This window comes from Aedes aegypti, chromosome 2 (genome assembly GCF_002204515.2).
Source record: "Aedes aegypti strain LVP_AGWG chromosome 2, AaegL5.0 Primary Assembly, whole genome shotgun sequence".
Lineage (NCBI taxonomy): Eukaryota > Metazoa > Arthropoda > Insecta > Diptera > Culicidae > Aedes > Aedes aegypti.
In genome coordinates this window covers 408,014,369-408,039,968 of record NC_035108.1, presented here as the reverse complement: position 1 = coordinate 408,039,968, position 25,600 = coordinate 408,014,369, and the positions used below count along the sequence as shown (strand labels likewise).

The window sequence follows — 25,600 nt, the reverse complement described above, 5'->3', positions numbered from 1 at the left end:
AACTCACGCATAAAACAATACATTTTTTACTCAGAAAATGATTATTTATCCACAATGCAATTTCAAAACTGGATTCACAGAACATATCTGGAATGTATGGAACAGTTTATTTAAATGATGTCTTTATATAGCCTTGTTAATAGTCGATTGTTTGGAGGAGAACCCTTCAACAGTTCATCAAATATTTCCTAAAAAGTCTGTTTTTCCATAGTATAATTATATTGAATGTCAAACAGAAGTTAGGATCATCAAGAGCAGCCATCAGGTAATACGACGCCACATAAATTGTGCTAATTGAAATCGAATCATAGCTTTCTTGACAGTTCATACATGTGGGTACGTGAATGATCAACTTCTCCCCACTGATCAACTACACCCCGAATTACGGTATATCGATTGAATTCCTGGTACAACCTTGGAAATTTTCCTATGCTTGACTTGGTATAAACTATGCTGATGTGTGCCACAAGATATACAATTTCAAAAGTGGTAGTTTTACCAAAGGAAGTTATCAGTATTTTTGCTCCATTAGAAATAATATCAAAATTTTGTATTGATATTGACTTAAATCATTGGTCATCTGTAGGTGAATTATGGCACACATTTTCTTCGAAGAGAAGAAATTTTCTTCCATACCCCACCAGCAAGAAAATTTTCCTTTCTTCGAAGAAAATACGCGCTGGAATTCGCCTACGGATTTAGAAAATTTTCCAAACCCTTAATTTTGTTAGATTTGCTCAAATTAGTGACAAAGGATTCCTACAAGTTTATTGAGTCTAAAAATGGATAAGATTGTTAATTGTTCAGCTAAAAACGATGTCAATCGATAACCGACCAGATTCAGATAACAATATTGTAACAAATCTTCTTTCTTCTTCTTCTTTGCATTACGTCCTCACTGGGACAAAGCCTGCTTCTCAGCTTAGTTTTCAATGAGCACTTCCACAGTTATTAACTGAGAGCTTTCTTTGCCAAAGTTGCCATTTTCGCATTCGTAAATCGTGTGGTAGGCACGATGATACTCTATGCCCAGGGAAGTCAAGGAAATTTCCTTTACGAAAAGATCCCAGACACCTTCAGCATGGCTGAAGTAAAAGTTTTTTGTACCTCTCAAATTAACTGATTTTGAGCTTTTTTCCAATGGTGGCAAAGGGTGGTCCAAATAAATTTGGTTTTACGGCTCCAGCATTTTCAATTCTAATATCTCATCAAAGTAGTCTAAGAACCACTTTTAGAACTAAGAAAACTGCGTAAATTAATGAGTGAAGGAACTTATTATCTCCTTCCGTTTGGGAGTAATTGTTGGTTTTCCTAAAAAAAAAACATGCCTACTTTGATTGTTAATATATCTGGTTGGGGCAAACATAAAAATATTTTTTGACGGCATTCAAAAGGCATAATTAAACTGAAAACTTAATAAACTGCAGATGTGTTAATTTTATAACTCTTATAAAATGCCATTTAAAACAGAGAATTTTTATCACAAAAAGTTCAAAAGTCTAAAAGAGATATCAACAACCATTTCTTAAGGCTGCGTTTCCTATGGTCTAGAAGTCGTTCATTGACTACTTTGACGAAAAATCTGGAATAAATAAGACTTGGCAATAAATCTGTTTTGAAGATTTTTATTCACACGGTCAATTTAAAAGCTACAAAAATCTTTTCTGCCAAAGTTGCTTCAAATCAGATAGTCTACAAGTTTGATGAAGCATGTTTACTATAAAATATTTACAAAAAAAAAATATTAAGTTGTGATGAAAATGAGATCTCTTTCGGCTCTCTTAGATGCCCTTAGATGAACGAGAATGTGGGGTCGTGATGGACTTTGGTTTCAGGTTAGCCGACGGTACTGCAGAATCAATACCCGTTAAGTGGCGTAGTGTAGCCATTGGAAGTTGTGGGATCGAAGCCCATCAGAACGATTCCAAAATTTTTCATAATTTTGGATGTTTGGAAATTAGAGTTTCACTTGTGAATTTTAGAATAAAAATAACATCATTCTTCATTCTTCCAGTGTTTTTTTTTCAGAATTTCAAATTATTACCCACAACTTTTCCTTTGAATGTTCTTCAAAGATGGTTAAAAGGAAAAAGATGATCGACTCTTTATTTTGCCATATATTTTGTCGACGACACGTTATTCAAGTAACACTACTGCCATCTGTTGAGTCAAAAGCGCGTAAACATTATATTCTGCTAAATTAAAATCATCGTGCAATCAAAAAACGAAAAGTGGAAGAAATCAAAACAACCACGCTTAAAAATTGTTACACAGAAGTGAGTTCGACTCACATAACATCAGGCTTTTCTGGAACAACACAACATTTGAGTAATTTTTATATATACTTAAACGATCAACGCTCCGTCATCGTAATCATCGTCATCATCGAAACTTCAAAAGCAGTTTTTCTGTTCAAAACTGAAAATTAGTCAATGAAAATGTGTTCACTTTGTTTCGGTTGGCAAATAGAATACAGTGAACACATTTTCCTCTAAATTTTCTTGATTTTGAACGAAAAAACTGCTTTCGAAAATTCCGAAATCAATGACGGATCCTGCCCCCTTAAAACTGTTCATGTGCTGTTTTTTTCTTCTTTTTCTCACATTTTATGCCATTTAGAGATGATTGGCAATGTCGCACATCCACGTTTGAGCTGTGTACCTTTTTTCACGCGTGAATGTCATAAACGAACACCTCAACATCTGGTGGTCACTAGAAGAACATTGCATATTAGTTGGCTTTTGACTCACCAGAGCGGCACTATTCATGTCGCCTAGAAAACACGAGAGTCGGTTATCTTTTTCCTTCTTACCAAAAATGTTGAAGCCAGAATTTTGTGAAAATTGCTTGCATTATATAATAGACTATTTTTTATTAAGTTTCTTTTGTGACAAGGTGATGCTTTGTGTTTGTTTTGAAATGGCCATTGTCATACATCTGGCAAACGCTGCACCTATTGGATTTGATAGAAAAAGAAAGTTCAAATATATGTACTTAAAAAAGGGGGAAAACTAGAAAGATCTTTGAAAAAATCCTTGCAGTTCTCTAAGGACCTGTGTATAAATTCCTGTATTTTGATTCCTAGGATTTTATGTATTCTTCCTAAAAAATCGTTGGATAGTTATAACCAAAAAATTTCTGAAGGAATTGTGAAAAAAGCCACTTAAGAAATTTTTTAAGGGATCCTAAAGAAATCTCTTGAGAAAATGCAACTGGTTTCCTAGAAGAAATACCAAAAATATCGTGGCAAATTTCTAGCAGCATTCCTTGGAATTGTTAGGATTCTTGGAGTTTTACTCGAAAAAATATCGGAAATATTCCCTGAAGAAATAACTGAAAATCCTGAAAGAATTCCAAGAGAAATCTATAAAAAAAAACTCCTTAGAATATCTCTCATGGATTTTCTGGAAGAAAGTCTACGTTGATTTCTTAATAAACCTTAGTTTAACTTCCTTGAAGGATCACTTGAATATTTTATGGTGAAGTCACGGCAGGAATCCTCAGAAGTACTTTGAAAAAAACTTTGGAGGAATTACCTTCGATGTTTCTGAACAAATTTAAAAAAAATCCTCATTATTTCCTGAAGCTATTCTTTGTAAAAACCTATTAAAACTTCCTGAAAGTATCCCAGATGGGAAAAATTTCGATATTATTTTTGAAAAAAAAAAAATATTTGAAGGAATACCATGCGGAATATATAAAGATATTCGTGAATTAATCTCTAGAAAATTCTGTTTAGGTAGCGTTGATTGATGTTCTGGATGAATCTTCGAAATAATCCGTAAATAAATATGCAGAGGAATCCCTAGAAGATTCTTCTGAAGACTTCCTGGTCAAATTTCTGGAAACATCTCGTGAATACTTGGTAAAATAATTCTGAAGTAACTAAAATAATTTGATAACAAAAAAAAATTACTGTGGAAACTTTTTGATACAACTTTGTCAAAATTAATAAAAATAAATTAATTAATGAAATAATCCTTATAGTAATTACTGGAGAAGTCTTTGAAGAACTTCAGGATTCGGTAAAAAATTCTGTATAAAATCCTGGAAAAATACTAATGTTAGAAAATATCCCCTCATAAATCAGGATTTTTTTCAATCCTTGTGTATTTCTGGAGGAATTCTTTCATCAATATGTATAGTTATTTATTCCTGGAATTATCCTTGATGCAATCTGCTGAAGATTCCATAAAAAATCACTTGCTGAATCGCGCAGTCTTTGTAAGAAGTCGCGCTGAATGCTGTAAAAACCTAGAGGGATTCTTTGTTTTTTCGGAAAGTTTCTCAAAATGGAATTCTCAGTGTAATCCATAAAATAGGCCTTAAATGTACCTTGTTTTTGGGAGAGTATCCTAGTGAACTACTGGTTGATTTTTTTTTTTGTAAGAATCTCTGAGTGCACTAATGAAGGAGTTTCCGGATGTTATGTTGAATGTACACTTTTGGAATTTTCGGGAAAGCCTAGTCTTAGGGCTAAATCAAAGGGCTTAGTAACTAATAATGTGTAAAGTAACGTGCAAAAACTATCAGAAAAACTATTAAAAAAAATTGAAGGATGATCTTCAAAACACGTGAAGAATTCGATAAGAAAATTTCCGATGTAATTCTGAGAAAAATCCTTCTGGAAGGCAGCATTCATTGATAACGTAACGCTAAAATTGAAAACTTTTGACCTCATCCCCCCCTACCCCCTCCGTAACGCTTTTTGTACGAAAAATATGTATAAGTCGTAACGTTTGGGGAGTAGGCTCCAAAGCTGCTGAAGAAATTCCTTCAGCATTTTTCTAGAAAAAAAAACATGTTTGTAGAAATAACCAGATAATTTTTCAAAAAAAAAAATCTTGTTGAAATTTCCGGAAAATTTTTGAAAAATTCCTGGAAACTGAATAATTCGTGAAAACTAACCATGTATATTATAATAATAGGAAAATGCAAGAAAACTTGGGGAACCCCTGGTAAAATATTTGAAGCCGTTCGGAATCATTTGAGAGAATCTTAACGAAAAAAAAAATGAACTCACTCATCTAAGTTACTAGGAGCGATTCCTTGTGTGCAGATGGGAAGATTTAAATTTGTGTGATTATGTGGAAATCTCTTAATAGTTCCAGATAGTTCCAGAAACGCTCCTGTAGAAATCTTCAAACGAATTACAGTTGTTTCTCAATTTTATCACTGCCCGTTATAATATCGCTTCTCAATTTTAGCACGGGTTTCTGTTCGATTTTATCACGCCACAATAATTGTATGAAGCTCAAACATTTTACATTTAAAATAACCCTAAACAATTATTATATATATATTCATTCAGGATGACCAGTGCATTGGGAAATCGGGAAAACCGGGAAAAAGCCGGGAATTTTGAATCACCGGGAGAAAATCGGGAAATTTACGCGAATTTCAATTAGCACCGGGAAAATTTTACATACCCAGTATTGTTTTTACCAGCACGATCTATACTTTAGTGGACTTTTACAAAAGCTTCTGAATTTGAATCCCGATTCAATAAAGTCAAGAACATATTTTTTATACAAATGTTACCACTTGCTCTAATCCAGTAAATAATTAGCCAGTATATTTAAAACTTTTAATGAAGAAACATCTTGCGAAAAGTTTTTCATATAGTTTCATGAAGCATTTTATGTTAATAACTACAATGTTTGAATGTTATAAATTTCTCAAAGCAAGCTTGCAATTCGCTAAGATCAAATTAAATGCGTTTACAACCTATGATATTCATTGAAGATTTGCCATTCGCTTCTTGTTTGGGCTTTGTAAAAATAGTATAAAATTCTAATTCATTTCGGAATTATGACTGTTACATTTTTCAGAAATAATCGTCCTGAGAAAATGTTCTAGATTTGTGGGGATAAAACATAACAAAAAAGATAAATCTATGCTGATGACCATGGATCGAAATGTTGAACAATTGATTAATTAATTTTTATGTCTACCAAATCTGTGACCGTTTAAAATTTAAAATATTATTCATTCAAAGTTTGACTCGATCCCATCATATAAACAAGGGTTGACTTTTTTTAACACTGAACTTTTTCATAACACATTCCACGACTACTGAAAATGACCGTTGTAAAATATCGTTTCATAGATTAAACTGAAATTTACTAGAATCAGTTTTTTGCAGCTCAGAAAATTTGAATGCGCAGCGAAATATCTGTTTTCCGTCCACTTCTAATAGAAATACTTTTGCAGTGGTTCCTAACCATTTTGAAGTTGTGATCCCTTTTCGATTTTTATAACTTTCCTCGGGCCCCTGAAAATAATTGTTCTCGAAATCAAAATTTATGAAGACCAATTACTTGTCATAATTCAGACAACCATTGAGTAAGTTTTTAACATTATAGGGTGCAGAGCTACTTAGGCACTTCCATAGTTCTTTTTAACATGGGGTTTTTTCTCGGCCGAATTGTATAAAACTTGGCAATAAGAAGCACATATTATGGCTAAATATGAGCTCAGAAGCTTTCAAAAAACCTCACTGCCGAAGTTAATCAAAATGCCAAGAACATAATCCGGCTCCTTATATTGTAATAACATTAAAATTATATTTTCCTTATTACTATAATCATCTCCAGACACCCATCAAACTGGTCCTTAGAAATTCAACAAGGATCATTATAGTGATCTTGTCTGAGATGATAAGAACATCTTTACAAGGCACAAGATTTTTTTAATCTTCCACAGATCATGTAATAAAAAACTCTGGAGGAGTTTAATGATGATATTGGGAGATGACTATGCGTAGTATCTTTCCTGAAACTCGCTAAATAATTTTCATAAACGACTTTGCCCAAACCAATCAAAATTTTATAGGTCTTATGGTCTTTCATATGAAGATTCCAACAACAGATCTTGCCAATCTTGACATTTATCAGACATTTCCGGGACATTGTTAACAGTCACCTTAGAAATGTCCCATAAAGGTCTTCGAAAGGCTTAAAATATTTTCGCAGGATTTCTACTGAAGATATGATAAAAAATTATCCTCGATAGCCATTCTCTAAATATTTTGACTGGAATGTATAAGGTATTTTCTCTTGAATAAGCTGTAGATATTTTAAGGAATGTTAATGAAATTTTTAGAGCTAGTAACGGGTCTTGGGGAGAAATCATTGAAACATTCCACTATAATTTTATGAGGACTTTGTCAAAACATCGTCCAAAATTATCTTAAAAATCTAACAAGAATCACTGCTACAAATGTGGAATGCTACTTGTATGATTAAGGGCCGATTTCTTCACCACCGCTTAGGCCTTAAACATAGTTTAACTATATGGGTGAGTGTGGTTTACGGCTTAAGCCATGGTGAAGAAATCGGCCCTAAGACATATACGAAGAATCTCTAAAATAGCTTCTGCTGATAACTTTAAAAACATATCCGCCATTCCAATTGAATCAGTCAAGAATTTTGGAAATAAATTATCTGGAGTCCCGCTAATGGTTAGGCAATGATCCCCCAGGATTTTTTTCAATGATATCAGTAAGAAACTGGAAAAAATCTCTGGTAAAATTTGTAAATGATTGAGCCAAAAAGTATGTTAGAAATATTCAGTGGATCCTTTAGAAACCATCTTAGTAATTACTTCTAATTGAGAATCACAATAAGAATCTCAATAGTTTGAGTCAATTTTTGCAGTGGCCTCGCGGACCCCCTGAGTATGCTTCAGGGGTCCGCGGACCACCGGTTGAGAAACCCTGGTTTATGAGCAAAAAATTCGTACTTACTTTAACGTCGTTTGAAATGGTAAAAAAGAATCACAATAATGTTTCTTAGCATAACCCTCTAATACCCAAATTTTTATTTTCGATCTCAATATCATTTTCAGTTATCTAAAATCGTTCTAAACACGTTTTGGGCAATGATTTATTTTTATTCGCAAATCTATGAATTTTGCTTTTTGATTTTCATAATTTTTATTTTTGAACATCCCTATCCTTTTTCATGTTTTCTTGGAGCCTCTTTTAGTTACTGATTTTCAGCAATAATAAAAAATCATGTTATTACGGTACTTTAAAAAATATCAAATTTTTAATTTTTTTTCTAAGATTTTTTAAATTTTCCGTGTAATTAAAGGAAAACAAGTTTGAAATGATGTTAATACCAGGGTTGTTAACGTTAATCAACGAGTAACGCCGTTAACGTTAATTTTTGTCGAGATTAACGTCAACGACGTTTCGTTTGATTTTCATGTTAGTTAACGTTAGCGTCAACGGGTTGCGTTGAATCAACGTCAACGAACAGCGGTAATTTTATCGTTGATTATTGGATGACCTGTGTAGCTGGATCTTAGCTGTGTAGATGCAATGAAAAATTTTCTCTACTTGGATAAACAAATTGTTTCCATGCAAATGCCGTAACCAAGGAAGTTGAAAAAATAACATCTTGTTTAGGGGTATAAAAGGGTGCCAGCCTAGAGGTTCAAGATCAATTTTGAACGAGTGTTAAAGGAATCTGGTCTTGTTCAGAGTGCTTGGAATTACGTTTCACGATTGCACTGGGCAACCCGATATTCAAAACGAATTCATACCAAATCGAAGGAGGACCTTAGGAAACAAGAGTGTCAAGGGTGATGAGTGGATAAAAATGAAGATCCGCAGAACAATGTCCAAGCTACTTCTCGTATCAACATTCGCCAAGTGGCCCCTTCACCGAAGAAATTTTCGAAAGCTGTCTTGCCTGTTCACTGGTTCCGGAAACGACGTTATTTCGTAATCATAAAACATCAGTACGATAAACTACGTCTGCATGGATAAAGAGAAATTAAAATTCTTGAACACTCACATCCCAGAACAAAGTGGTTGAAAATGATGTTGCATGGGCTTGATCTCCAGAACACACGTATCAAGCAAAAGATCTGGTGGCCACGGAGCTACTTCCTAGAAGATTAGTTCATCTACAGTAAGTGACAACAGTAAGAAATAAAATGCTATTTTCGCATGCAATGGGAATTTGTTAGTTTGAATTGGCAATGTTATGAAATCAGTGCACACAAAACTTCAGGTTTTGTCAGGTCATTCAAACTTCAACCAATTATAAAAAAAACTAATTATAGTTTCTAAAAATCGTTCACGTTTTGGTAAAAAGTAGATGACATGAAATACATGTGTTTTTTTAGTCTGAAAACAAAAAAAAAATAAATCAACAACTTGTCATTTAGCTAAAAGGGAAAAAACTGGGTTTATTTTTGCCACTCCGAGAGGCCCTCTTGCTACGTTACATAGTCTACTTCAGATGAACTCGGTCGGCGATCTGCTGAAAATTGAATGCACAAAGGCCTTCATTAACGTAAAAATTAACGGTGTCGTTGACGTTAAATCAACGTCAAGCGTTAACGTTAACGTTGATCAACGGCTCTAAAAAATCAACGGAAAATCCGTTGATCGTTACAGTTAACGTTAACGAATCAACGAAACGGCGTTGATCGTTGATTAACGTTAACAACCCTGGTTAATACCACCAAGCTCTTTTTCTGTGATAGGTTTATCGTAGAACAATATAAAAGGTACGATTTTTAATACTACACATTAAATGAACCCCGGGTATTTATAGGTTATGTAAGAATACAATTTTTCAACCAATTTTCAAAAATACAAAAATGTTTCAAAAGTCATAAAAAACTTTTCTTATATGCCTGTTACGAGTCAAGGTTGAAGCCAAAAATAAAATCACTTTGATTTCCGAGTTACGAAAAAATACACAAAATTCCAAAGTGTACCCCGTCTAAAGGCGGGGTTGGGTATTAGAGGGTTAAACCGGGAATATTTTTGAAATACCGGGAAAAAAACGGGAATTTGAAATTGACTTTTCACTGGCCACCCTGTATTCATTTGACCAATCTTCTACGTGCTTTGCATATTATTTGCTTTATTTGTGGAACATAAATGTCAAATTATGATAAAAATTATGCAGCAGAAAAAAACACATTTTTATTTTATCACGCTTCAGTAGATATATCACGAAAAAAAAATTTAAGATCCGTGATATAATCGAGAAATTACTGTACTGTGTTATTGAATTACGTATAAATATGATTGGAGATATCCAAATAATGCAAGTAATTGAGGAAGCTCTAATGAAAATTCTAGAAACCTTCGAAGTACCTGAACTATTTTCGGGAGAGTTCTTTGTTTTCTTTTTTTTTTGTAGACTTTCCCCAACCCTTAAAAAATCTTGGTGGATTTCTTCAATGAAATTTGTTGATTGTTCCTTTAAGGAATTACTGAAGAAGTTCCCAGAACAATCTCCAGATAATATCATTAAAAAATCTTCGGGTGATTTAATGAGGTTTTATCTTATAACGATTAGTTGATAAGTGGTTAAATTTTAAGTTGGATTAGCTTGATGGTGGACTCAATGATAGTCAAACAGTTTGAGCATGTGGGGAGTGCATAAAGGGTTGCTAACCAATCGAGCTCAATAATCGAACGGTTCAATATCCGTCGTAAAAGAAGGTATCAATAACTGAAATGAAATTTTCGCACGCTCTCACATAACCGAGGTGCTAAAATTTGTCCCGCCACGTGCCAATACCAATGAGGCACATCTAATGGAATTATCAATTCGAATGTATCCTATCATTGTCAACTGTATTGCTATTTTCCCATAGAAATGGCTCAACCGAGCAGTTCCATTTTCGTAATCATAGCACACGCTCTTCTACTGCTGTTTCGTCACAGTCGTCTTCAATTTCATTGTTGTCAGCACACTAGACACACCGTCGTATTCGTCGTCATCGGGAGACTATAGTTTTCTATTATTCCCGATTGCACGTTAACCCGTTCCCATTTTTGCTTCATTTAGCCGCAGAGAGTTCGTTCTCACATCGTCATTCCGTTATAGATTCGAATGTTAATGCTAGTTTTGTATTTGTATCATCTTACCACACCGCTCCAAACTAAGTGCTCGACTCAAATTTTTCCCCTATTGTGCTCTAGAAGAATAGGGACATTTTATACGAATAGTGTGTACAGAGAATGCTTCCATTGTTAGTTTTTTTTTTCTTTCCATATAGTCACATATACATATAGCTTGTGAGCACTCTGAACCTTCAAACTGTTACTTAGCCATCCAAGCGTGGAGACGCAACCGGAAGCAGCTTCAATTTCAAAATTTCAATGGAGGAAACCCGAAGCGCCGTACTGATCTACCGTTTCTTCTTCTCGTTCTTCGTCCATCTCTTTCTTTCGGTTTGTTTTATTGTCCATAATTCGCTTTTCTACCTGGACTGTAATCCGCAACCTGTCCGTCGGAAACTGGGAGCAGTCCTGGTGTTGGTATTCGTGGTATACAACCGAAGGCGTGAGTCGCACATCAAGTACCCGGGGCCGGATGACGACGTCCGGGAGAATATCATCAACTACGACGACGAGGGCGGCGGCGAGGACGACATGACCGCCTACGACATTACACCGCTGCAGATTCCGATCGGACCGATGCCGGAACTGACGCAGTGTAAAATGCCGCCTCTAATGTGTAAGTATAATGGGGGGGACTACACTGAAACCTCTGTTTACGTAATGGATTCATGCTCTCGAAGTTCAATTTGTATGAAATTTCATGGATTATAATCAGTTGATAATGAAATTACGTAAAAAAGAATTGACTCAAGTATAAGTTGCGTAAATCGAGATTCCAGTGTAGATGGTTCATATTATTTTTTTATCTTCTGGTTGTTTATTGAATTTTCTGCTTCCATTACACATTTACTTTGCGGTACGAACGCCAGATCCGGTCATGACGATGGGACCGGGCCACGAACCGAACGTGGGCATGTTCATCGAGGAGCACAAGAAACGGGCGGACAGCGATCCGAACGCGCCACCGTTCGACGATCTGAGAAACTACGCGTACGAAGGCGGTGGCAGTACGGCCGGTTCGCTCAGCTCGCTACAATCAGGTAAGTGCCGCATTGTTTGCTGGTCAATTTTTATCATAAGTGGTAGCATACATTAATTATGTACATAATTTAATCGGAGAGAAGAGCATAATGGGGGTTTTGAGGGCACGATTTTTGAAATTCGTTTCTCATTAGGTCACGGACAAATTTGCCCATGATTTTTTTTAGTTTAAATTTTCCTCATCTAAGTAAATGAAAACCCGAATTTTGTACTACACCATTTCATTCCCCTAGAGTTTGCATCCTTTGACACATACGCGTATTTCATTTTTTTTATTTCAACCTCAAATGTAAGGTCGTTTTCAGTATCATGTATTAGACTCGAATATAGTACACGACACTGAAGACGGCCTTGCAGTTGAGGTCGAAAGACGCGTATCTGTCGAAAGATGTAAACTCTAGAGGAATTAAATGGTGTAGTACAAAATTCGTTTTTTATTTACATAAAGGTATTCCACTAAACAGCTCGAAGATTTATTATCTTCATGAATATATTTTTGCTGGAATGAAAAGAGAACTGCCAAATGCTTGGACGAATTCCTGGTGAAAATTCTGTGGAAAAATATCAAGAGAAATTCTTGAATGAATTTCTGAACGAATACCAAAAGAAATTCCAGTATTATTATTATTTATTTATTTGGTTCTACATCATTCTTCTCATCCAAAACCTCGTCGAACCCATCGTTTCTTGATCTCGGTTCCACATATCCGACAATGCTTTAGGCAGCGTCGTTAATGGCTGCTTTGACTGTCGTCCAGCAGTTCTCTATCGAGCTCGCCGTTATCCGGCAATGCTGCCTCAAGATGCTGCGTGTACGCATTGGCGACATCCGGTTGTTTCAGTCGTGCTAGATTGTACCGAGGCGGGCGTCGGTACCGTACATCGTTGATGACGGATAGTTTTAGGCGCAGTTTCACCATCACCAGGTAGTGGTTCATCGATCAAAACATGGACGATTTCCGATACTGTCTGCTAAGATTGCACCAGGTGCGTCCCACTCGGGTTCAGATTGGGTACTACTTCTAGTACTGCATTTGGACCCTTGATACTGCAAAAAGTACCCAAGTTTGACAGATTGCAGTACATTTTCACAGCATTCTAGATTTTGCTCTTTTACCTTATGTGCCATAAAATTTTGAGTAGCTTCAAAGGACATTGGGTTTTTTTTTCATTGTCTTTGGTTGTACCGATACTGGAGGCTGTGGTGGAAATAGGTTCTAAGAATGGCCATATTCTCGGAGGTGGCAAAATCTACCAGTCGTAGGCCGTTCTCGTTCGTCAGCCGGTGGGCGCTGAACTTTCCAATCGTCGGTCTGATCTCCACCTCCTGGCCAACCTGAGCGTTCAAATCTCCTATGATGATCCTCACGTCGTGGCTTGGACAGCGGTCGTACTCGCGTTCGAGCTGCGCGTAAAATGCGTTCTTGTCATCATCAGTGCTTCCGGAGTGTGGGCGTTAATTATGCTATAGTCAAAGAATCGCCCTTTGATTCTTAACTTGCACATTCTCTCATTGATCGGCCACCCGATCACGCGCCTTAGCATATCACCCATCAGTCTAAAAGCTGTTCCCAGCTCACGTGTGTTGCCGCAGCTCTGGTAGATGGTATGGTTACTTCTAAACGTTCGCACTATTGTTTCTGTCCAGCACACCTCCTGCAGCGCTAATATGCCGAAACCGCGGATCTTCAGTACAACGAAGAGTATGCGTGTGCTTCCGATGAAGTTGCGAGATTTGCAGTTCCACGAACCGAGTTTCCAATCGCTAGTCCATTTCCGTCGCTGTGGTCTGTGCCGTATTTTCTCGATGATGTTCCTGTGCTAATGTGTTTTTACGGTTGGCTTGCAGGGCCTGACACCAACCCCCTAGATTTCCGGAAGACCATTCCCCCTAATTGTTCGGAGGGCCATAGTGCGCAGTTTAGCTTAGAGTCCTTCTCTGGCACTCGGACTATGATGAGCCGCCCCTGACATGGGGAACAGACGCTGTTGTGAGCCATTCCTAACATGGAGTACAGACGCTCTAGGTTTGCAGAAGCAAAAGCTAAAGCGAACCACCCCTTTCCCTGTCAACATACGACCAAAGTTCCCACCGGGGTTGGTTACCCGATCTTCCCTGAGGTTACGCGTATCTCGGCCAGTGCCACGTGGAATAGGAGTTCCTGGGCAAGTGGTTAAAGACCACACAAAGGGGTCTATTGTATTCCTGCAGGTATGCGAGATACCAATGGTATGCCATGCCCAGCCATTTACCGTGCCGACCTCTTAACAGATTCTTATTGAGATTTCATTTTATGATACCTGTGGCTCTGTTAGTTCCATAATGGATAACTGACAATTCTGCACTTATCCAGGCTTCAAAGCAACTTCTCTGCGATGTAAATATGAAGTGATTTCGAGGTTTTTCTGAAGAGTAAAAATTGATCGCAAAAGTTACAACTTCGTGGCCGTGCGGTTAGCGGCATCAGTCGCTCAGGCGTATTGTATCACGAAGCGTGGGTTCGATTCCAGCTCCAATCTAACATTGAGAGACTCTCTTTGTTTATTTTATCTTTAATCAATAATTGAGCCACATTAATTTCCTCTGTTGCGTGCTTTTTGTGTGAAACACTATATAAGGACATTGTCCTTCGATCTATAGTGAAAAACTTACCAAAAGCTTCAGTGTTGCACTGTTATAATCGAAAAAGAGCAGGAAGAGAATTTCTCATTGTTATATACTGCCCATAAACGCATAATTGTCCCATGTGAATAGGAATCCAAGCAAACAGAGGACTGACATGCGTTTATGGGCAGTATAGGTCCTTTTAGAAAATTACGCGAGATTTTGTCAGTGATTTTTTCTCTTACTGTTGTGCTTACCCTTACTCACACTTTAAAAGAATTTTCGAGTGACCCGTCCGAACAAAACAGACCTCGCGGAGTTGTGATCAAGGGTGGAGGGTGGCTGTCAAATAGGAGTAAAATTGAAAAGGCGACCACCAAGTCCAGAACCAGTTTTAAGGCTTAAGGCTCAAGAATCCATCATGCAATCAACAGCAATCATCGAAAACTAAAAACCAACTTTTTCTTTCAAATTTAAAGAAAAATTAATGAAAATCTATCATTGAATTGCAGTTAGTAAGTGCAATGCAATGATAGATTGCTGAACACTGCTTCGATGTTAAGAAAAGGTTTTGAAAATTAAAAAAAACACTGCGTAACAAAAGGCCTTCCGCTGATTGTAGGCGGCAGTGATGCTAATGCTCATCACATCATCTGGGGCAGCTCAGATATCAATTTGAGAGGCTCCAGTCTGATGGAATACTTAAGTAGTACAGATCTTGGATTACTCAACATAGGCAATCGCCCAACCTTCATGGTATCTAATAGAGAAGAAGTCTTGCTTTAGCTTTGATCACCGTTTACTTAGTGTTAGACATAACGCTCTGCTCGAATAGAATCAGTCACGAGTTGACGAATTGGCATAAATCAGATGAGGAATCATTATCTGATCATCGCTACATCTTTGAAAATTCAAATGTAACTGCGCAAACTTGCGTTTTAGGAATCCCCGGTCAACAAACTGGGAACTCTACACTGAATTGGTTGCGACCAAATTTCATAGATATTCTCCGTCCATTGAAAATCCAAGTGATTTGGATGATGCCGTTGATACTACAACATCCTACATTATGGAAGCTTTTGAAGAAGCATGTCCTCTGCGATCTGTGAAAACTACAAGAGGGACCCCATGGTGGAATTCCGATCTGACTAGACTCAGGAAACAATGTAGAAGGAGTTGGAACAGCCGCCGTTCAGCTGGATCAGAGTCGTTCAAGTCGGCTCGCTAGGCTAACAAGAAGGCTCTTCGTTCTGCTTCGATCCGGCTGGAAAAACATTTGTACAAATGTTTCCAGTTTGAGTGAAGTTAGTCGGCTGAACAAAATCTTTGCAAATTCAAAGGACTTCCAAGTGAACGAAATTCGTTTACCTAATGGTGACTTTACTTCTTCTGATAAAGAAGCTTTGGAATGTTTATTCAATACACACTTCCTCGGATGTAGTTACGAGTCTATGGCCTCAGCTCGCAGTATCGTAACTACTGAATCGATACAATAGGCACTTAATAGTTTTGCTCCTTTCAATTCTCCAGGAGCGGATGGGATTTATTATGTTCTGCTCCAAAAGGGATTTGAGTTTATCAAACATGTTTTGAAAAAGCTACTTGTAAGCAGTTTTGCTACAGGACTGTACAGTTTATCCCGAAAGGAGGACGTGCGTCGTATGAAGAAGCGAAGAGTTTTAGACCAATCAGTCTGACCTCTTTTCTTCTGAAATGTCTGGAACGCATTATCGATCATCACATCCGTGATGTTTATTTGGCAAACATGCTTCTTCATGTGAATCAACATGCCTAACAATCTGGAAAGTCCACTGTGACTCTTTTACACAAAGTTATATACGATATCGAGAAAGCATTCGCTCAGAAGCAATCCTGCTTGGGTGTTTTTGTGGATATTGAGGGTGCCTTTGATAACGTGTCTTTCGATGCCATATTGGAAGCCGCACGAAACCATGGGCTACCTACAATGATTACCAATTTGAATTCATCAAATGCTCAAAAACCGACATCTTTTCTCGACATTGCGTCAAGCAGCGATTCGAAAATTGAGTGTTTGCGGATGCCCCCAAGGGGGAGTTTTGTCACCAATTTTGTGGAATCTCGTAGCAGATATGCTATTGAGGCAACTCAATAATATCGGTTTTCCAACTTATGGATTTTCCGACGACTATCTTTCTTTGATAGTTGGTATGTGCATAAGCACCCTATTCAACCAGATGCAAAGTGCTCTTCAGGTAGTCGAGAGTTGGTGTCGCCAATATGGCCTTTCGGTTAACCCGAATAAAACATCTATTGTTCTTTTACCGGAAAGACGAAACCGCGATGGAATTCAACCTTTACATCTTTTTGGTAATCTCAGTGCGACTGATCAAGTAAAGTATGTCCGAGTCATTCTAGATTCCAAACTTTCATGGACACCTCACATAGATTTCAGAGTCAAAAAAGCTTGCATGGCCTTCGGTCAATGCCGGCGAACGTTTGGTAAAACTTAGGGCCTCAAACCCAAATATATCAAATGGATGTACACAACAGTTGTTCGACCAATATTGGCATATGGATGTCTTGTGTGGTGGCAAAAGGGCGAAATGAGAACAATCCAATCAAAATTGGGCCATCTCCAAAGAATGTGCTTGATGGCGATGTCTGGTGCGTTCTCTACAACTCCCACAGCAGCGCTCGAGGCCCTTTTCGACGTTGCGCCACTACACATACATCTTAAACAAGAAGCACTTTCTTGCTTTTACCGTTTATGGGTACTGGATCTACTGGAGAAAAATCCAGTGAATCGTAGATCTACACACTTCGTTGTTTCCACTTTTGGTGAATTGGGACAAAATTGTCCTTGCTCCAAGTGATCTCACAATTGCTTGTCACTTTCCTTACAGGACATTTACCACACAATTCCCTTCACGGAAAGAGTGGACGTCTGGCTATTTGGAAAGAAGTATATCAAACAATATAGTATGTTACACTGATGGCTCCCTTCTTGAAGGTAGAGCTGGTGCAGGAGTATATTCTCGTGAGCTAAGGCTGAATCAGTTTTACTCACTTGGTAGAAACTGCACCGTTTTTCAGGCGGAAATATTTGCTCTTATGTGTGGAGTGCAATCAGCACTTCAACAGCGCGTAATGGGTAAAGTCATATACTTCTGTTCAGATAGTCAGGCTGCTATAAAAGCTCTTGCTTCGGCCAACTCAAGGTCGAAACTTGTTATCGCATGTCGAACTCAAATTGAGGAACTGAATTCAGTCAACTCTGTAAACCTTGTATGGGTACCTGGCCATTATTCCATCGTTGGAAATGAATTGGCTGATGAGCTAGCTCGCGATGGAGCATCGTATGACTTCATTGGCCCTGAGCCGGCAATTCCAAATTCGAAGTGCTGGGTCAAACAAAATTCTACATTACTGAGCCATCTCCAAGCGTGGTGAAGTACCGTTTTGTCTCAAATTCCGAACAGACTCATATTCCGAACACTCGGTTTTTGTATGGCGATTAGGTTGAAATGTTTCGTTGAAATATGTCACCAAATCACCTAGAAATGGCAGTCAATTGCAAATCAATTTTAACGTCTTAAAATCTATTTTATACCTCTGGAGTAGTTATGATTCTCTAGTTCAAGGTCAGTAAAACTAGTTCAGATGCATTTATTTGCGAAATTATCCATTTGAATACGATTTATTCGTGCTGTTCGGAATTTGAATCAAGGTGTTCGGAATATGAGACAGAATGAACACGGTGTTCGGCATTTGAATCAAAATGTTGTACCACATTTTTGCGTTAAAACAATATTAAACATGTTTAAATGAACATTTTTATCGGCACACTCAACCGCTAACCGTTAGACTAAGCGAAGAAATTGAAATTTTCACAAATTTCTACTAATTTATGCTCATCAGATGCATTCGAAGTCACTCTCGGCCTTAAGTGTTCGGAATATGAGTCAAAACGGTATTTAACAAATCTGTCAAAGCAGAATTGCAGTCTCTTGGTCAGAGCGTTGACAGGCCACTGCCGACTCAACTATCACATGGCAAATATTCAGCGTGCTGACTCATTTGTGTGTGATAGTTGTGACTTCGATTATGGAACTTCGTATCACCTGTAACTGTCCAGTTTTTACGCAAATGCGATTCCAATTATTCCAATTAGCTGGACAAACTTAATCTCGCGTGAAATAAGAAGACTTCGTTTTTGGATTAATGTTGTTGAAACTGCTTCAGCAAATTATTTTTCTTCTTTCAACTCCTTAGATTCCGTTTCCGATCAATCATAGATCTAATATCAAAACATGTGTACCGTTTTGATTCATATTACGGACAGCTTCAAATTCCGGACACTCTCGTTTGTATGGGAAACATTTCACACGAAATGTTTCAATTTTCGCCATCCAAAAGTTCTCATTTTCGAGGCTCGTTTTATTAGGTTTTTTCCATAAATATTATTGCAAATTTATAATGCCCAACTACCTTAGACGTCTCTTAAGCGGTTGATCGATTTCAATTGATGATTTGACTGTTCCATTAATGATTATCATGAGCTGTCCGTAATTCGAATCAAAGCGTCCGGAATATGAGGCAAAAGTGAGAGAGCGTCCGGAATAAGAATCATGAAAAGGCCACACGTTTTGATTTATTTAAAATTATTCAAGTTGCGGACGCATATTCTTTACCCACCATCCGAAAGTTAAGGGCTTCCGACGCTCGATAACGCTTAAAAATCATACAGAATGATTTATTTTGTATGGTCCAAGCTGGGTTATACTTGACTGAGGCCTTAAGTGTCCGTAATATGAATCAAAACGGTATTCAATTTTAAATGACTTTACATACAGTTATTTCGGTTCACCTAGCAAATATTTTTACATATTTTCATTTGAAATTTTGTTTTCAGAGTTTTATATTTTTTTCTGAAAAGTTGAGATCTTAAGCTTTTATTCCATAAAATAGATTGGAAATCGGTCAAGCGGTTCAAAAGTTATGATTTTTTTTAATAAAAATTTGCAAAGTTATGATTTTTCTGGGCACTCTATTTTGGAAATGATCACTCTAATCAAAAAAATCCAAAAACACGTGTATCCTTATTTCGGATAAGGAACAAAATAGATAATTTTCACGGAATTCGGTGACCCACTAGATCGGTTTTTCATGGAATGGCTGAATAAATAAATGCTCTTACAAGAGGGCTGGACGGTACTGGGGTCCATCTTCCGGATACAATTCCGGATCCTCGTGGTCAACAAGGATACAAAGCCTTTGCCCGCCAATTATTTTCGTACACTAGTGCACTGAGGGAACCGAAAAATCTTCAACTGGATGACACTGGGGCAAGTTTGATTGGGTGCCTTTCTTTCGGCACGTACGGCGTTTCGTAAAACCTCACAACACGCTCGCGGAGTGTTTGCTGTTTCGACAGAATCTTAGATTGAAGTAACAGCACCCGAGTGAAAATAATCAAGCAATTCTCTTGGAGAGACAACTAAAATACGCTCTTTACCTTAATTACAGAAAGGCATTGAATCCATTCTTATTTTTTGCTGAACACTCGTTATTTGCAAGATTGTTTGTTTCAAATTTTTATAAATTCTTGATTAGGGTAAAACATTCTTTGACAAATCTTTGAAAAAAATGAGATGAATTTTGAGGGTAATTCTGTTTTTTTGGAGGAAATTGTGGTAGAAAATTTTCAACATTAGGTATTTATTTAGGCAGGATGTTTTTTTTAATATATTCCAGAAGATCTCTATCTTGCGATAATTTTTAAATTATAGTTTGAAAGAGAGTAAATTAGCCTACTACAAACATGACAATATGTACAAAAGATTCTTAGTAATAGACAACTACGTTCCCACCCTCTTCCAACAGGTACCGATGACGAAGTGCAGGAGTTCGACTATCTGGACGCGTGGGGTCCCCGCTTCGACAAGCTGGCCAATATGTACGGAGACCACCACCCGACCGAGCTCGACGAGCTGCATTAAGTGAGAGTAAAAGGAAGGAGTGGTAAACTTGCCATGCCATTCTACACAGTCTGCTGCTAGTCATTGAGTCCGAGTAAATCAGTCAGTCGAGCGCACATAAATTTGGACGAAGAATTGAACATCACCGAGAGAGAGAGAGAGAGAACGATGGCGGAAAACCTAATCAGTCAGTCAGCGTCTTGTCTGTTGTTCCTTCGAAAGAGACTGCCTCCTTCCTACATTTTCGAAAGCGGAAATCAGACGCCCACTGCCTGCAGAGAGGGAGAGTTTCCTAGCTGCGGACCGAGGTAAGGGCACAGACAAACAGATGTAACACTTAGAATTAATTTCTTCAAAATTCATCGCCCACTTTACACCGTCATCATCTGGTGTGCAGATGGTGGTAGAAAAACGATGCGCGTTCATCTAGTGACGTATGGAACAGCGAATTTGAAAAGATCGTTGATTGAGCGGTCGATGCATAATGTTGTCAGTGTTACGTCTGTTTGCCTGTGGTTAGGGCATTAAAGTTATGTTTGAATTGCAGGTTTTTAGTTGATTCTTTTTCCTGAACGGTCTGTCGGTAGGGCAGGATGGTTTTTGTAAGATAAGCGATGATAAAGGGGATAGCGCGCGCAACTAAACAAAGCTAAACCAAAGTTTAATTATTAACGTTGATGAGGGATGATTAGAAAGTGCAACTAGATGGGGGTGGATGAGAGGATAGTGATGAATAATGATCAAGCGATTTTTTTTCTACGTTGGAAAAGTTCATCGTGGATAGAAGAAGTGGTGAAAGTTGCTGCTCCTTGTTCTGATGTGAAGAAGATGACTCAAAGTTCTAGAGAGAAGACATCCCTCTACATTCCTCTCATTCTCTTGCCGGAAGGATATAACTTGACCATCCTATTTCATGGCAGCACTATAAGGAAGGATAGAAGTTCGCTCGTTTTGAGCGATGATTATTATTATTCCGGTGATTCAACTTTATACTTATATCAACGAGTTTTTAATGAGTGATGTTCTCGTTCGGGAGAATTTTTTTGGTGAAATTTACACATAGGAAGAAGAGACAAGCTCATATACACAAACAGATATACAATACTCTTGAACAGGACAGACACACTCACACGAACAGTTACACAAACACTCAATTATACACAGTTAAACCGGGATAGAAACATGTAACAAATCTAGGGTATAGTTATTTATTAAAGTTTTGTTTTAACTCAGAAGCCGAAACAATCGATAGCAATGGATAGGGGAGAAAAGCTTTTTTATTTTTTACAGATTTATGTAAGCATGAGTATGCATTTCGTTGTTTCTGTTCGTTATAGCGACCCACTCAGTTTCAAATTTGATTTTACCGAATCAAACACAATACGCTGTTCCTGTTTTTCGTCTTAAGTAAGTAAAAGTTTTTTAGTAGAAAAAACTGACTCGAAATATTGTTTTTATAAAACATCGTAAGCCTAGAGACTAACACTGGTACACAGACCTATGAAAACAAGAACAGAAAACATCAAACAAGAATAGGGGAGGATCACAAAACTCGCTCTAACATTTTAGAAAGTTCGAGATCGTCTACATTTTTTCCATTTAATCGATCTAGGAAAATAAGTGTTTTGAATTCGCACAGATTTCAGACACAAAATAAAATCGATAACGAAAATTCGTAAACTTAACGATTAGTGTACGGTCAGAGAGAACAACTCTAAGCTAAGTAAATCAAATATACAGCACAGAATGTAGATTTGTGGTAATGTAAGATCCATTGGCCGAAATCTACTGTAAAGTTTTATGTAGCGCAGATAAATCTTATACTGTGTGGCTAAAAACAAAGAAATTTTGACAGAAATAAATCGTGGCAGAACACTTGAGTGTTTAAAGGTAAAATTTATTTATGTCGTAAGCTAATATTAACGAGACATGATATTGTACATCCAAAGACTGTAAACGTTTGTTCTTATAACATTTTCGTTCAATGTGATTTAGTTTCGAATTTTAAGAATTGATGACGAATCAAACAGATTCTCTGAAAACCGTTTTGTAGATCCGAAATATTTGATTTGCATTCTTTGTTGTAAATATTGGTATCTTCAGCCATAACTCTGTCATTCGATCCAAATTCTATGGTCCCACATTTACACTTCCTGATAGACAACTCACACCAACGAAGTATGATTGCTTCGAACACAAACTTCATCTAGAGAGAGAAATCGTGAAAAAAAACTCAGCGTGCGAGAAACAAAAACGAGCAAACTGAATATGTATTATTGAACATTATTATTATTATATTAGGTGAAAACAACAAAAAACAAACGATATTAATTAGTATGCTCATTAATCTAGGAAAGATATTTAACCAAACGCCATTACAAAAATAGGAAACAACGGAATACATTTTTACTGTTAGCGACACTCATTCACATTCACATTGCCATTCGTTAATTGAGTTCATTTTACCGGTTGCATTATTATGATATTGAAACGTTTTACTACTTACTCACAAATACACATTCACATCTACAGTACTCATTCAAAATCAGTAACAATCGCACACTCACCCATACACTTACATATCCCTCCATTCACACAAACTCTGAACTCACTTCCATAGCTGCAAATCTATTTCCTCTACACACTTCATCCCAGTATTCATTAAAAACTGTTCTCGAACAGAAACCAAAACAAACTGACACTGCGCGAAATAGGAAAATTCCGAAATAGTTAATTCAAAATCCATCTTTTTTATTAATATCCAAAACGGAACCCGGAAAATACACAACATGTGTGCATGGCGAATCTCTTCGATGACAAACACACGATGTAAGCGACAACTCATGTGTTAATAGAACACGATTCCTAAAACCAAACAAGCAAAGTCAAATCAGCCAAGCACACAACCACAAAGAAAATAAAAAAAAACAATTCACACACTTTAGATGCAATTCAAAAAAAAATCGGAACGAAAAAACAAACTGATGTTACATTAATAGAAAAATAAAACAGAACCGACAAACTACCAAATTCCTAGTGTAAATATAGTGTTACAATAAGTCAACGCAGAGAACGCCGGTGACTGGAGGCAGGAGTATTTAAGAAAATGAAAATGCTAATCACACACACAGGAGTAAATACAGAACGGTTAAAAAGTTGTATTTCAAAACTACCGAGTAATGTTTTCTAACCCGTCTCAAACCGATGTGTGCGATGGAAAAAAAATATTATGATAAAAATGTGTAAAAGACGAATTAAGAGTACATAAACAGAGCAAATGGGAGAAATAAAGGAAAATGTTACTTAGAGAAAAATTTTAGAACGAACTAAACACACACACACACTCAAACACATACACACACCCAAACTGAGAAAACTAAACTAAAAACGAAACTCAACGGGCAGTCACTGGAAGGCATTGAAACAAATTGAAACAAACATTCACATAAAAAAAAAAAACAAAATCGACGACGTTCAATTATGGTTTAGAACAGAGGATAAAACAATGCTAAATAAAGGTACATCCCTTTGGAGGGAGCACTCCGAATGGATGGATGAAATTAATGTTTAATTCTTCTGTTCTAATCGAAACGTGTCCGAAATCCTGTGGCAGGTAAGTTGTCTTGATTATGCATTGGTGTCAGTAGGGTTTACTACATGATACTTTTCTTGTAAAAATATACAAATTCCTTCAGAGATCGCATCTCTAACATAATCAACAATAACTAATACCTATGATAAAACCTTCGAATCTTGAGTGGAATACTTGCAAGTAAATAAATCTAATATTTTTACTGAACCATGTTATCAACTAAAATTTATATCCTCTGACAGATACGCTTAATTTGACGTCAACCGTAAGATCGCAAGCAGATCAATCAAATTGTGTTTTATGAACTTTTTACACTGGAAAAGTAAAAGAAAACGACTACCCAACGGTAGAGTGATTAGGCAATGTAGAAGGATGGATTCGGTCTATGTCTCACGACGATCGCATTCGCTAAAATTAAAAAGTTGACAGGAATAATTTCAAAAGATTAGCTGAAGTTGAAAAAGTGAAAGCAGTAGTGATGTGAGGAGCTTAAAAGCGAATCAGGTATGCTTGTGCCTGTGGCATAGAAGGTTTGACATTAAAAGGGTGTATTTGTGCATTTAGGATCCGTGTAGTTCTATCCTGAAAACCAAGCGAGTCGTTTAGAGCCAATTAGTATGGGTGAACCTAGGTTGGTTCTAAAGGGAGTCTACTGTTTGGGAGCTGGTCCTTAACCTTCCTTCCGAGTGGACAGCGTTGGGGCAACAAGTAGTTATTTCTTTGGGTTTCTGAGGTGGACAAATCGATGGTTAATTTAGCCCGTTGGCGGTTTGATTCTCGGGCGATTTGGTGTGCTTTTCTTCGATTTTGTCCACAAACTCAACATTAGCAACTTCACAACTTATTTACAAGTTCAACACACATTACACAGCATCTCGAAACAATATTATTCTAACCAGAGGCGCGTCCACGTTCGGTACCATGGGTAGGACAAACATTAATATTTTTGGTGTGCAGTGAGTTTAAGAACCAATATAACCCTGGGCTGGAATTTGAAAGCTACTATATCAAAGGTGCTGAAACACAAAGAAGTGTAAGTGACATTTCGGTCGTTTTGAGTTGAGTTGACATGAGGAAATTCTTCTGTTTCCAAGCGTTCTAACGATATTTTTAGGTAACTTTTCCGCTCATCTAAAAATAGCATATATCTTGGAATACTGGTTTGTTTTTTGACTTCCATAGAATGAAAAATTGCTGAAAAAAACTTCAAAGTAGATTATCACAAAACTAGGTTTTTGTCACTGACTTCACCTGCTCAATTTCATTCCAGCCTTTACCACAAGACTAAGAAGACTTTTCGTCGGGCTGGTAGCGACTGAGTGCCTTAAAAATAGGAAATAGAAGACCTTTTGCCAAAAAGAGATATAAAAAGAACCAAAAAGAGACCAAATACGAACCAAGAAAACAAAATGGAATCTAATAGGAGCCAGGAGATAAGAGCTTGACTACTCATAGCATCAGAGCAGACATTTCTCTAATAACCTGGATCTCCCTAAAATATATTTCTGAAATAATTTGAATTC

At 37.1% G+C, this 25,600-nt stretch overlaps 1 protein-coding gene across 1 annotated transcript in view; it reads left to right on the top strand.

Moving 5' to 3' along the window:
* The window catches only part of LOC5564848 (neural-cadherin), a 151,063-nt gene extending 127,014 nt beyond the window's left edge, over positions 1 to 24,049 (top strand). Inside the window, exons 10-12 of the mRNA XM_021847322.1 lie at positions 11,286 to 11,495; positions 11,749 to 11,919; positions 20,391 to 24,049. Coding sequence (XP_021703014.1) covers positions 11,286 to 11,495; positions 11,749 to 11,919; positions 20,391 to 20,506 — 497 coding nt within the window. The 3' untranslated portion in view covers positions 20,507 to 24,049. The remainder of the gene's footprint in view (positions 1 to 11,285; positions 11,496 to 11,748; positions 11,920 to 20,390) is intronic.
* Positions 24,050 to 25,600: the final 1,551 nt, after the last annotated feature.